The following is a 14,583-nucleotide window of genomic DNA, read 5'->3' as shown; positions in this document are numbered from 1 at the left end:
GGGAGGATCTTGAACATTTTTTGTGGAATTTCCAAAATTAGGACGAAAAGCTAATAATTGTACTTAAAATATTGCGTTTATTAGTACTGTGTGTGAGGAAAACCATAAATTATGATGAAGCTGTGCATCACAGTATCATGTACATGTGTCTCATACCGTTATTTACATTTACATTTAATCATTTAGCAGACGCTTTTATCCAAAGCGACTTACAAATGAGAAGAGCAAATAGAAGCAATTCAGGTCAATAGGAGGGCAACAGTATACTAGTGCTGTAACAAGTCTCAGTTAGTCAAGCACAACATACCAGTTTTTTGTTGTTATTTATTTAATTAAATTTTTTTTTTCCAGAAAAAGAGACAAATAGAATAAGAAAATGTTAGCATTAGTTAGTCAACTGCTGACAAAAAAAGATGTGTCTTTAGACATTTTTTTGAAGATGGCCAAAGACTCAGCTGCTCGAATTGCGATAGGCGGGTCGTTATGTATAATTTTGTCAACACGTTAACACATTAAAAACCCAAGAAATTACATATCCACACTATTATGGTTGCAGTTCACAAACGTACTGAACTACAGGCATAACTGTCTCTTTTGAAAGAAGATGTAGTAGTTTGTATTTCAAAAGTCCCAAATTAACATATTTATCGAACAAAATGTCAACTGTATGTCTGTAATGCACCTTACTCATGTAACTTTCCATAATAAAGTACTGTAAAAAAAAAAAAAAAGTATAATGTGTACAACAAGTACAACTCTTTTCTTTCAGCATATAGAAAGCTGCAGAAGCAGAACTTTTTTAAATGTTTCAAATGTGTAGTTTTGTGTATCAGACAGTAGACTTTTAAAGATTTGAAAGAGTTAATGCAATTCTGATTTCCCGTAAATGATTACGCTTGTTGTGTAAATTCAACCTTTGGTAAATTGGCAGCTGCTCTATTGATCTTTTAGGGTTCCAAAGAACTATTGAACAGTATATTTTCATGAAAATATGCCACAGATGTAAGCTGCAGTGGAATGAGATTTTTTTTTTTTTGAATTTTAACTTGACTAACAAAATCATCTTTAACCTAGAATTCATACACATGTTATTTTTACTACTTCGTGAAAATAAATGTTAGTGACAATTAAGAAAGTGTGTCTTTCTAATCTCAGGTTGCTCTAGTGAGAATTTCACTGTAAGCAGGGGAGAGGGGAGTGTTGTAACACATTGTGTTAAACATCTGTAACAAACGCCTGTAGCATTTATTTTCCGTGCTTTTATGCATCTTAAACTTTGATATAATATTTATATATTTTTATTTGATAAAAAAATGCAACATTTTAAAATTCCCACATTCCTCCTACAACATAATGTACAGTCAGCTGCTCATTATCACAAAATAAACACCTACAGTTATCAGGATTTGTATAACCCTTAAGAAATTTATTTTGCTATGATAATCATGATCTTGACATGAAATGTAATTTATTTTTAATTTTATGACATTGAATATAATTAAATTATCACTTAGATTAGTTTAATGGTTTCGCTAATGCAAAATAGTCCATTACAACTTACAGCAAAAAGAAGAAAACTGCAAAAACTTTAATTAATAGGTTATATTAAACTATTATTACCAATGTGCAATAATTGTCGGCCAGGGGTCTCCAAACACGGTCCTGGAGGGCCGGTGTCCTGCAGAGTTTAGCTCCAATTTTCCTCAACACACCTGCCTGTTAGTTTCTAGTAAGACCTTGATTAGCTTTTCAGGTGTGTTTACTTGGGGTTGGAGCTGAACTCTACAGGACACTGGCCCTCCAGGAGCAGGTTTGGACACCCCTGATGTAGGCCTACATGTCTTCCTCAATTTTAAGTCAAGTCAAGTCAAGTCAAGTTTATTTGTACATGGTCTTGTTGAGATATATAGTTGAGTATCATCGGCATAACAGTGGAAACTAATCCCGTATTTTCTAATAATATTACCAAGGGGCAACATGTATATCGAAAATAGCAGAGGACCTAGGACAGATCCTTGTGGCACTCCATAATTTTAGGCTCTGCCTCATCTTTGTGTCTACCAGTTCGCTGTTGTCTGAACAACGTTTTTGTTTTAAGTTTTAATTGGACAGTCCTGTGCTTCTTACAATCTATTAAAGGTTTTGTTTACCATATACTGAAATATCCCGCCTTGTTTTCATGAAAATTTGTGACTGATTTTAGACACAAGAAGATGGCACTACCGACTTAAATAAATAAAGAGCGAGATAGTGGAGGGATACTAAAGACATGAAATGTGCACAGGTAGGAGATCAGCCAAAATGCATAGGAAACGTATCTAGCATACCCAGATAACACAGGTACGTCTACAATATGTCTGTTAAAGATCGCTTTGTCTGGAAAGCATCTGCTGTGTACAAACATCTGATAGATGTCTTTAAGATGTCAGTTTTACATACATTTTAAATCATAAACATCTTAAAGACATCTTCTAAACGTCTATTTGACATCTGATAGGAAACATCCTATAGATAGATGAGCAAACACTCTAAAAATGCATCTTGCAGATGTAAATGCAGACATCAAATAGATGTAGCCTATGTGTGCTATCAGGGTAACGTTTCTGTAATTCTCGTCTCAAAATAGTTCTTCTCCACTAATCTTCAACAGGTCTCCCATTTTATATTAATTTTGGAATCAACTATATTTTGAATAAAATGTCCTTTTTTTATTCTTCTTAACTCCAACAAAAAGAAACCCACATGGCACAACTGGGCGCTGTCGTTAACATGTGCGTGCCCAATCAAACCTTACCCCGAGGGACAGAAACGCCACCCCATAGCCTTAATATCAACTTCACAAATGTATCTGTTACATACGTCCCATCCCCCTAAAATAAACATCCTCATTTATCTAACAAACAGTAAAGGATAGAACAGGTAACAAAACAATAATAACTCCCAGTCAAAAGTAGACCAACGTCTCTGTGTGACATTCAATTCGCGGCTGGCATATGCCACTATGTGCTCTAGTCCATATTTTTCCTGTGCAAGTACAGCACCCACAGCCCACTTGGAGACATCCATATAAACTTTGAAAGGCACTTTGAAGTCAGGCAGTGTCACAATGGGAGCTGAAGACAGCACTTCCTTCAAATAGTTAAATGTGTTGTCACAATCGGTATTCCATACAAAATACACATTTTTGCCCACCAGCTGATTCAGCGGGGCTGCATGTCCTTTACAAAGCGTCGATAGTATGAACACAGTCCCCAATCGGCATGCAGTGCCACTGATATAGACCCCGACCTGTAGCAAAAGCTGTTTTTTCTGTCTTGCTCGGCCACCTCTACCTGCCTGTATCTATTAGAAAAAGCCAACGTGCTGAACCATCTGGAGCCCGCTAATGCATCCAGTGTGTCGTCCACGCGTGGCAGAGGATGAGAGTCCTGGATAGTCACACTGTTCAAGCGTCTATAATCAACGCAGAAGCGCCAAGCAGCACATTTCTTTTTTACAAGCACGAATGGAGACGCCCAGGGGCTACAGCTTTCTTCGATGACACCCTCAACTAGTAGGCCCACCACCTGTCTCTCTATCTCAGCTCTCTTTTCAGGCGATGTGCGGTATGCACGCTGCTTAATAGGGCCATGTTCCCCAGTCCTGATATGATACTGCACCAAAGTGCATTTTCCTGTATTTGTTCCTGAGAAGTTAAAGATGTCACTGTACTCCTGCAACAGTGTCGAGAGTTTTGCCCTATCAGATGATGAAATTGGCAATTCACTTAAAGATATTGAAGGAGCTGTGTCATGTGGGCTAGGAAAAACACCTTCCCCTGCGTCCTGCTGAAAGGGATGAATATCAGAATCAACTACAGAATAAAACTCACCCAGGTGAGTCTCCTGTTTTATAGGAATGTCTTGTCCATTAAGGTTCAAAATTTGTGCTTTAGATAGTCCATTGTGTACATTATTGAGTGTGCCACAACTAGAACGGCAGACTCCGACACATTAGGTTCCAAATATCCCATAAAGTCATTAGACACCTGGGTCGCACAAGGCAAACCAATCTTAACTCGCACAATTGACTCACTGAGGTGTGGAAGTGTCATGTCTGTGGCCAGAGACACAATGCAGCATGTTGGAACAAAATCCGCACTGGTAAGAAGTGGAATGTAAATGTCCCATAACTGTAACTTAGCATGACTATTTCAGCAGGCCATGTTTTTTTACTAAAAAGTCCCATCCCAGCAACACCGACGGTGTTGTTTCCCTCACTATGTGAAAAACATGTTGCCGGATATCAAGACCCAACTGTAGTGTCACAGTAAGTGTGCCCAGCATGTTCAACATCTGTCCTTTTACAGCACAAGCCGGTCGCACAAGGCAAACCAATCTTAACTCGCACAATTGACTCACTGAGGTGTGGAAGTGTCATGTCTGTGGCCAGAGACACAATGCAGCATGTTGGAACAAAATCCGCACTGGTAAGAAGTGGAATGTAAATGTCCCATAACTGTAACTTAGCATGACTATTTCAGCAGGCCATGTTTTTTTACTAAAAAGTCCCATCCCAGCAACACCGACGGTGTTGTTTCCCTCACTATGTGAAAAACATGTTGCCGGATATCAAGACCCAACTGTAGTGTCACAGTAAGTGTGCCCAGCATGTTCAACATCTGTCTTTTTACAGCAAAAGCCGCAATATAGTCTTTCTTTAGAGGTCGACTGCGAAGTGCAGGGATTGACATACGAAAATCAGAACTCATCAGTGATACACTAGAACCAGAGTCAATTAGGATAGGAAGCTCGATGCCCTCAATTGTGCCTTTCACATATGATACCAGAGGCCCCTGGTCAGTGTTTGTGTCCAATAAGGTTGTGTCATCAGGTTTTGGGCCCCTGTGTAATACAGCTGGTGTTTGGGCGGCAACATCAGCTACAGCCCGTTTCCCAGCTCGTAATTCCTCTCCTCACCACCAGGGGTCATGACGCGCACTCCCTGTCTCCTAGTTTCCTCCTCATAACTGCCTCGTCTCCTCATGCTGGGGCTGGGGGAGGGGCTGTTAGCGCGCCTCATAGGACAAGAGTCGAGTTGTGGTCCTTACGGCTATTAAACTCCATAAACGGTTTTATTTCAGAAGAGCGGCCTCCCTGCGTCTCATATGCCTGCATACGGCAAGCAAGCCCCTGACAGCAGCACTGTCCTGACTCACGTGACGGGGAGCGCACTCTACTCCAGTCATCTCTGCCGCTCCGTCATTCAGTCATTCTCGTCCTCCAAACGGTTAAGGGCGACTTTCATGTCGCTCACCTCATTAGTTAACCTATCAATTGCTTTGTACAGTCCACCAATGTCCGACACGGAGTTCACACTGGCCCCAGCCCTGTCGGCAGTCAAATTATGCCCGACATTAGCAGCAACTATCCCACATCTATCGCATTTCTCGTGTTCTCGCACCGCCCTGCGATTTTTACGGCTTCCTCCATGTCTGTCGCTCCCTGCTCATAACATTTAGTCCTCAGCACTGGGTCCAGACCCGCCATGAAATGGCAAAACTCTGTCGCCGTACTCTGGGAAAGCCTCATCCACTAGCCGGCTTATTTCTGCTGCATACACCTAAACTCTCCCGTGCTGCACAAGGGCAGGCAGATAAGCTGGCCCTGAATCGCTCTATGACCTGTCTCCTTCCAAAAGCTTCTTTTAGCTTCTCTTTTACCTTTTCATAGTCCAATTTAACGGGATCAGGGAGATTGCTCCATAGAGAGAAAGCTGCGTTGTCTAAACGTGTCCGTAAAATACTTGTCAGTTCATTGTTGTATGAAGCGGTGCCTTCAGTGAGCGCTTTGACAGCAACTTCAAACCGTCTCGCCCAGCACACAAAACTTTGTCTCTCCTCGCCAGAGAACGGAGGTGGCAATTCAATTCGCACGCTCTTATGGCCTCTGTCACGGTCCTGCAAAACACTAAAACTGTCTTCCTCCTTGAACCACATAATGACAATGCATAGACCGTGCGTGCTAACTAACTATAAACTTTTGAATCTATGCTAACTAATTTAACACCCATCGGAACACTTTACAACACTAAATAAACTCACCCAAAACAAAACCGCTGCCACCAATGTGACCTAACTTACACATCGGGTTCGCCTAAACACTTTGCAAATAATAAAATAAAGAAAGCGAAACTCAGACGTTATATAAACGATGTCCTTTTTATTCTTCTTAACTCCAACAAAAAGAAACCCACATTGCACAACTGGGCGCTGTCGTTAAAAGTCACCATGAAATCAAAATTGAAAATTCTTATTTTTTTAATGGAATACTGTAGTGTTTATTATAAATAATTTATCCGTGCACTTCATTATTTTTTAAAATGTATGTGCCCTCATAATCTTTAATCAAAAACGTTAACCTAATCAAAAACGTTAACCTCCCCTCCCCCTCAAAACGACTCATCTTCTCTTCCGGTCACGAGCTATGGCACAAGGGCGGAGCTAGTGACGTGGGGGTAAACGCTGGGATAAACAACAGGGGGAAAAGCTGAAGCTGATGCTTCACTTTATAGCACTGACACCAGTCATGAGGGAGTACGTTACCCCTAAACATTGAAAACATATTAGGATATTACGACAACATTACTCTTAAGACATCGCAAACTAATTTTTTTTCATGAATATGACTTAACCTGATGGAGGACACGCTCAGTCATTCAGGCAGTATCTCTCTCTCTCTCTAGGCATGTTTTGTGCCGTTGATCGTCGTTGTCATCCTTAATAAATAAAACATTTATTCATGCTTGGGTGTCGGCTGTGAATCCAGTGGAGAGAAATCCCCCACCACTACCTGCAAACTGGCATTCAGATCTGCCTCCATTTTGTTAGCAACACCCCAACTTCCAACCCCAATCAATTCCCGAGGGACGAAATCAAGTCCCGCCCTCTCATTTCAGATGCCGTTTCACTCGGATATACATCACAGTAGAGAAGAAAAGACAATCGCAACTTCAGTTTCATGTGTGAAATTTTACTTCACACATGACTTTAACATGTGCATGCCTATCAAACAAGCAATTTAAACATAATTAAAATGTCCTATACGTTAGCCTTTTTTTAATTTAAATTAAAGTTGGCTTATTTAATATACAAATTTTTTAATTATTATTATTATTATTATTATTATTACTACTACTACCTATCTAATAGTGGAACTCATACTTGAAACTCAAAAAACTCAACAAAGGGGGGCGTTGATGTTCTTGAGCGCGTTTCACTCGAGTTTCATGAGTGGAACAGGTAGAGCGAGCTGACGCGCTTCCGGCCGCAGGTTGGAGAGATGCCGTCATGAACGCGCGGGTTTAACGAGGCTTCACGCTCTGCGCTTGGACGCGGAGGTCTTGATCGTTAGGGATTCAGAATAACAACAACAACAGCGGTTCCTCCGCAGATATCATAGCAGTTTCTCAGGTGAGCTACGTTTCTCTTTCAGTCGGATATTTGTTCGTCTCTGGGTGTTTTGAAAACAGCTCGTTAAACCGGTTCCGCCACCGGCATTCCGTGACTGGCTGACTGACTCACCTCAGATAAAGCTCACCTCACTCCCACCCAACCGCTGCATGCTTAAAACAGTCTCTCCAGAAAACTGTAATTATTAAGCTCGGAAGTCAAATAATTTGTGAAGAATAGATCATTAGTAACGAAAGTCCCTTATAAAAGCAGGTATCAGGTACTTTAATATAGGGCAGTGTATTGAAAACCAAGGGATGTAATATGACTGTGAGGTAAGTTTATGTCTGAACTTAACCTTTGTTTCTCATAATCTTAAATAGTTAATTGTGAAATGTTAGATATTAGTTTTGTAGATTAATATAAAGTGTGCCTGTGTATGAATTCGACAGGATTTACTTTTTAAAGTTGATTAAGTTTCGAAAACACCATTTGTGGTCATTATACAATACTTGAATTGTTGTTATTTAATAGTTTTGTTGAATTGTTGACTTTGTTTTCTCTCATAAAATGTGAAGGGGAAAAAATCAATATAGCTTATAGTTTAACACCTACACTTTGACTGATAGTGTATTAAAACAAATATATAAATGGTATTACCATTTTGATAGCGACCAAATGTTTGATGGTGTATTTTATTCTGCATGTTTTAAACGTGTGTTTACCCAAAATGTAAATAAAGAGTTCAGATGCAAAAGCCTCTAAGTGAAATTTTCTTCTAAAATGAGCATTTTCATCAGGCTCCTATGCGTATGTTCAGTAATTTTACTTTAATGGCAATATATAGGTCCTTTTCTATGCCATTAAAGTGAAATAATTAAACATAAATATAGGAGCCTGATGAAAATTTAACTCTTCAAATTCTGTCTGTGACTTATTTTGAAGAATTGTACTTGTTAAAATGAATGGGCACTGAAGGTTTCAAGCTTCAAAAGGACACAAAAACATTAGTCCGTAACATCATGAGCTGTATTCCAGGTCTTCCAAAGTCATAATAGTTCAGTTTGAGGAAAAGACACCAGTATAATTCATTTACTGAAACTCATTCAGCTTTGGAACGACTCGAGGGTGAGTTCAGTTCAAAGTGTTTTTGTGGATGTCTTTGTAGTTGTAGGTCAGTGTTGTTCTCCCAGACTAATAATTAACTCTATCAGTCCACAGCCGAACAGTAGACTCATTTGAAATGATCCTCTCATCTCTGAATGTGTTTGTGTACTGTAGGAATTCACGTCTTGCTTTTATCTTCCTCATCCACTTGGTTAAAGTTCCCTTCCAAAATGTAAAAGGATGACTGTGGATGAAAAGGATCACTGTGTAGTCACTACTAACCAGGTACTTTGCCTCTCTTGAATGGACACACCCTTAGAACACTGTTAGACAGATAAACACAGTCTGTGTTTGTTTTCACAAGTGTGTGTGTGGAGCATCATGAGTTCGGTGAATGCATTGGGCCTGTGCATGCCGGTGTTGTTCCTTCTGGCTCTGGCCCTGGTTCTGTTCTCGTGTGTCCTCCGTAAGAGGCGGCAGATGGAGGGATCGTACCAGCCCAGCTCGGAAGAGCGGAAACAAGCCAAGAACCATGGAGCCGAGAGACCCGGTCTCACTCTTCCACTGCCCAAAGAGGAGAGACTGATCTGAATGCAGCCCTCAGAAAAGATGATGAAACCACACCAGTTTAGGGTGATCAGGTAAACTTAAACAGAACTTTCATGCTAACTTCATATTGATATTTATGTGGAGTCCACGCACGGGTGCAGTCCTGACAAACAAGTGGAGGTTCATGGATGGAGAACGTTTGAAGTGGTGGTGGGTATTTATTTGACGCTTTTGACTGAGATGTGAGAATGCTTTCATATCATAATGCACTATTAAAGTCGATAAATCAATTCAAGTATGCCTAACGATGTTTTGCTGTCACTCTTGGGACAGCTGAAGCCACTGCCAAGTGCATTTGTCATAAGAAAATAAACCAGATGATTTAGATAGACGGCCAAACCAGTTTGACTTTGTTTACTTCATCTGTATATTAAGTTTACTCACCCGAGAGTCTTTAAGGAGACATGGCAGCTTTACCTCCAAAACAGTTTACCATTATAATATTGAATATTTTAAATGTCCAAAAGCGAACATTGTTGCAGTTTTTTCAAAGGAAGAGAGATAAATCTATATTGTGCTTTGCCAAATGTTGTTTTGTATTAGGTTTGCATTTCTGTAATGTCTGTAACACATCAATATTAGGAATGATCATAATGTGATGAAGTGACTGTGTAACTGTGGATGATTAATTAAAATGCATCTGTGAGTAAACAGCCTTGTCCTTGGTGTTGTGACCTGTTCAAAGTGTGTCATTTAAGAGTTTTTGGTTTTGACTGTGGCAATGTTTGCTCAGAGTTAGCAGCCGGTGCTTTACACTCTCTGATAAGCTTTTTATAAATGATTAAAGATATTTGGATAAAAAGGATAGACTTTCTTTATTGGTCAGAATTGGTGCTTTAATCAGTTCATTTTGATAACATGCTGTATTTAGTTACAGTGAAAGTTAAAAATGACTTGATTTACTTTAATGCACGTTCAGGGTACATTATTCCAAAAAAAAAAAAAAAATCCAAATTGTAATAACTTGCACTGCCTTTGAATCGACTTTATTGACTGATGTCAGTGTTGAGTTTTAACCAACATATACATGAGAAAAATATCCTTCCACAAACACAAAGTTCAGTTTGGAACGCCAACCTTCCACAATCCAATAAAAACCCAATGGATAATTTTATCTCCTTTGACTCAGCAATGTTGCTTCACAAGAATCAAAATGGGGTGCAAGGGTTGTTTCATGTAGACTTGTAAATGACAATCTAAAAAGTTTCATTTTCAGTTCTTGAGTATCGTTTTGCTTCAATATGTTTGATTTATGATGGTCTAATGTTCAAATCTCTTCTTCAGTTCTGAGACCTTAATGGGGGCCTGGGTTTGTTCTTCTGAAGTTGATGAAATGGGCGATTTCGTACATTGTTCTTCAGTCTGCAGGCCCGTCACATTGATTTTGTGGGTGCTGATGGGAGATTTTAGAGATTTATCCCAGCCTCGGGAACCAGAAGAGTCAGTCAAGGACTTGGACTGGAACAGAGCTATGCTAGACAAGACGTTCGGTGATGGAGGTTCAATGCTCATCTTATCTGGCTCTTCTCTTGTGTCTATCTTTACATTGAGAGAAACAGCAGAGGTGATTCCTCCATTTGTAGGTCCCTTTGAGCCCAAGTCATTTGTCGTCTTATGCTCTTTCTGACATTCTTCTTCTTTGTCAGGTTGCATCTCTGTACACTCTTCAAGTACTGTCTCGGTTTCCAAGCTTTCCTCCATTGTTCCGTTCATTTGTCCATCATTTTTCGACCAGCTGTCCTCTTGCACCTCTTGAGAACCCACTTCGGGATCCAGCGAAGCATCTTCTAGAACTTGTAGATCTGAACACAGATTTACCCCTAGCTTGGTCAAGTCTTTCTCTAATTCGTTAAGCTCATTTTCTGGCCTGTCAGTCAGGACAGCAGGCTCCTCCCCCTCACCACCAGGCCCCTCCTCTAGCTCCTCCTCCCAGCTCATGAGACTGCCGCTGTTTCCAAAAGAGGGGCTTAGACTCTCCTGACTTGGGTTGGTCAGACTCCTCTGAAAAAGAAATGAAATGGTGAGCGTGTGTGAACTTTTCCCACCAACAGGTTCCTGGTGCTGGACTATTTCTGCAACATGTCAAGTTTTTAAAAGTCAACAGCAGTCAGGTAAGGCTGACACAACACTAAATCACTTAATTAGTGAAGCCTTTCTTGTTCATGTTGTTTTCATGCAGCAAAGCCACTTTATTTTCTCAGTTCACCATATGAATACCATACAGGGCTAAATCTTCTGACTGTGATGCCAGTGTTAAAGACTTAACATGTGCTCTCAAGACTGAATGCAGCTGTTTGTTGCAGGTTATGTCAGATGCCCCATCCTGCACTGTTTAGATGTAATGTGTGGGAGGATCTAGGCCTTACATGCGAGATGAATTCACTGCTGTCGGAGCTGAAGAGGTCGAGGCTACGTGTGCTGTACAGTAAACCCGGCTCTCTGGAGCTCTGGGCACTCAGCGTGTCGAAGATCTCTCCAAGCAGGTCCATCTCCTCCGGGTCGGCCAATAGAGAAAGATCATCGTCTTCCTGTAAGTCGCTGGTGGCAGAGCACCGCTCAGGACCTTCTGTTACACTGGAAAGGGAAATGCATTGTAAAACATACATAAAACGGCAAAGCGTCCGTGCATCTGTGTCCTCTCATCTCACCTGTCTTCATAGCTGGTGTTGTCGGCCTCTGTCTGTTGCTCATTGTCCTGGTGGCTGGGACTCTTGTGTGTTGGCCGCTGTGGTCGAGACTGAGAAACAAAGCAGCATAGAAAGTGTAGAAAAACAAACAAACCATATTTAAAAAGTTAAGTGCATGTGCTGTACTGTAGTTGAACACAAGAAGAGCCAGGAATTATACACATTAGTCTAGTATTCGATACATTAGTATGATTAATAAAGAAGAGAAATTAATCATTTTATTCAACAAGGATGCATTAATCTGATCAAAAGTGACCGTAAAGACGCTTACAATGTTACAAACGATTTCTATTTCAAATAATTGCTGTTCTTTTGAACTTTTTAGTCATCAAAGAAAATTAAAATGTATCACAGTTTCCACAAAAATATCCGGCAGCACAACTGTTTTCAACATTGATAATAAGCAGAAATGTGTCGAGTAGTAAATTTAGTAGCATATTAGAATGATTTCTGAAGGATCATGTGACACTGAAGACTGGAGTAATGATGCTGAAAATTCAGCTTTGTATCAGGAATAAATGACATTTTACAGTATATTCACAGAAAACAGTTATTTTAATATTCCACAATATTGCTGATTTTACTGTATTTTGGATCAAATAAATGCAGCCTTGTTGAGCAGAAGATACCCCCAAACTTTTGACTGATAAAGTACAGTATATTTAGCTTTATAACATCATCTTTGTGTAGTTTAGTTTGGATGCCTTCAGGTGTCACTCACCCTGCCAAAGTGCTGTGTGATTGGTAGACGGTTCTGAAGGCAATCCGATTGGATGAGGCGATAAGTGTGCGTTCCACACACAGACCCGCCCCTCTGTAGCATATGAGGTTCCGTTTGGTCCTGAAAGGGGGAACATCCAAAAATTTAATTTAAACACACAAACCACATATTTTGTACACAAAGAGGAACCATATGCAGTTTAAGGAATATAAGCTCACCTTTGATGACAGGAGGTTTTTCAGCCCAAATTTGCTATGATATTTGGTCTGAAAAATGGAAACCATATGGAGAATATGTAATATTTAACAATGCACATTTTAAAATAACATGATAAACATAAACTACCCTTCAAATGTTTTTTAAAGAAATTAGTACTTTTATTTAGCAAGGATGCATTAAATTGACCAAAATTGACAGTAATTTACATTTATAATGTCACAAAAGATTTATACTTAAATTAAATGTTGTTCTTTTTAACTTTATCAAAGAATCCTGAAAAATAAAATGTATCATGGTTTCCACAAAAATATTCGGCAGCACAACTATTTTCAACATGAGCAGCAAATCAGCCAATTAAAAGGATTTCTGAAGGATTTCTGTAATGATGCTGAAAATTCAGCTTTGATCACAGCAATGAAATGCATTTTAACATATAATCACATAGAAAATGGTTCATGTTATTTTACTGTATTTTTGATCAAAGAAATGCAGCCTTGGTGAGCAAAAGAGACTTATTTCAAAAGCATCTTTTCATCAAAAACAACTTTTGAACAGCAGTGTAGAAATACTCACTGCTTTGTTAGCTGTAGACTTCCATGTCACGATCAGGGCTCCACCCCCTTTCTGTGGGAAGAGAAAGGCTTTTTTTTAAATCCAATTTTGTATAAAAGCAACTTTTGGCAGTCTAATCTAATTCTAGTTTATTTGTCAGAGCAGAAATGGAAGGTAAAGTGTGCTCTGCTGTAAACTGAACATTACTGAACTAGATCATATTTGTAATCTGTGTATACTGAAAATAGTGTGCACTGTATGCATACTGCAGATGTGGTAAGAGTAGTATGGTTGTCTGCCAGAGTTGCGTCTTGTTTATAGTTCCTGCACGTGTAAAATGTACCTTTAAGTTTCCCACCCATTGCCGACGCAATTTAGAGCGACCTGAGAGGAATCACGAGCAGAAGGGATGTTAAAATGAGCAAACGAACAAACAAGTATGTTTCCGTGATGAACGTAAACACGCACCAGATGAAGATCCACAATGAAGCACCTCCTCCTCAAACACATCATCCGGCTCTTTGCCCTGGTTCAGCATTTTCAGCCGGCCATCAATAAACTGAGAACAAAATGAGATTATAATGGAAGATACTATGGATCACGTCACAGTTACACATTTAAGTCCGTTTAAATTTATTTTTCTCTTATAATTTTGCCCTCCATTGTAAAACTCAAATGCCTTTTGCTCTTCTGCATATTCAAGACTGGGACAACACCAAACACCACTGGTTTAATGCGTACTTTGTAACCAGTCATGTGAAACTGGAATATGTGGATGCTCAAGTTGCCAATGCTTTCTTCACACAAGCGATTGTAAGACTTCAGAAGACTTGAAGTACATTTGGGTGCGTTTTAAAGCTTTTATGGTGCTAGATTTGCAGCCCAACATTCTCGTTCAGAGCAAAAGAGCAGCATTGAACATTCTTCAAAACATCTCCACGGAAAAAAAGCTCCACAGGAAATTGGAATTCATATGGGTTTGGAACGACATGAGGGTGAGTAAATGATTTTTGGTTGTACTCTTCCAAAAGATATGTGGAATTAACTAATATATTTCACCATACTTCTCCAGTTAATCAATCACAGTACATTTAGACAATTGTTTTGTATTACAAGTTTTCTGGAATGTTTAAACTAGTGCTGTCAAACGATTAATCGCGATTAATTACAACAAAAATCAAAGTTTTTGTTGACATAATATATGTGTGTGTACTGTGTATATTTATTATGTATATATAAATATGCACACATGCATATAT

General features: G+C 39.5%; 1 protein-coding gene and 1 long non-coding RNA gene across 2 annotated transcripts in view; one reads left to right on the top strand and one right to left on the bottom strand.

Moving 5' to 3' along the window:
- The first annotated feature begins 7,228 nt into the window (after positions 1-7,228).
- LOC107703779 (uncharacterized) lies at positions 7,229-9,786 on the top strand. The gene is made up of 3 exons (XR_001635857.1): positions 7,229-7,450; positions 8,711-8,821; positions 8,901-9,786. It is a non-coding gene; the product is annotated as an uncharacterized LOC107703779 (long non-coding RNA).
- Positions 9,787-9,972: 186 nt separating this feature from the next.
- LOC107703685 (DENN domain-containing protein 1B-like) overlaps positions 9,973-14,583 on the bottom strand; it is a 14,910-nt gene continuing 10,299 nt past the window's right edge. The window contains exons 15-22 of the mRNA XM_016506406.1: positions 13,793-13,919; positions 13,668-13,708; positions 13,346-13,396; positions 12,772-12,819; positions 12,554-12,673; positions 11,794-11,882; positions 11,512-11,719; positions 9,973-11,146 (exon numbers count right to left, since the gene is read on the bottom strand). Coding sequence (XP_016361892.1) covers positions 10,406-11,146; positions 11,512-11,719; positions 11,794-11,882; positions 12,554-12,673; positions 12,772-12,819; positions 13,346-13,396; positions 13,668-13,708; positions 13,793-13,919 — 1,425 coding nt within the window. The 3' untranslated portion in view covers positions 9,973-10,405. The remainder of the gene's footprint in view (positions 11,147-11,511; positions 11,720-11,793; positions 11,883-12,553; positions 12,674-12,771; positions 12,820-13,345; positions 13,397-13,667; positions 13,709-13,792; positions 13,920-14,583) is intronic.

The sequence above is a fragment of the Sinocyclocheilus anshuiensis genome, unplaced genomic scaffold, assembly GCF_001515605.1.
Source record: "Sinocyclocheilus anshuiensis isolate Anshui unplaced genomic scaffold, SAMN03320099.WGS_v1.1 scaffold274, whole genome shotgun sequence".
Taxonomy (NCBI): Eukaryota; Metazoa; Chordata; class Actinopteri; order Cypriniformes; family Cyprinidae; genus Sinocyclocheilus; species Sinocyclocheilus anshuiensis.
This window is presented reverse-complemented; position numbering and strand designations above follow the sequence as displayed.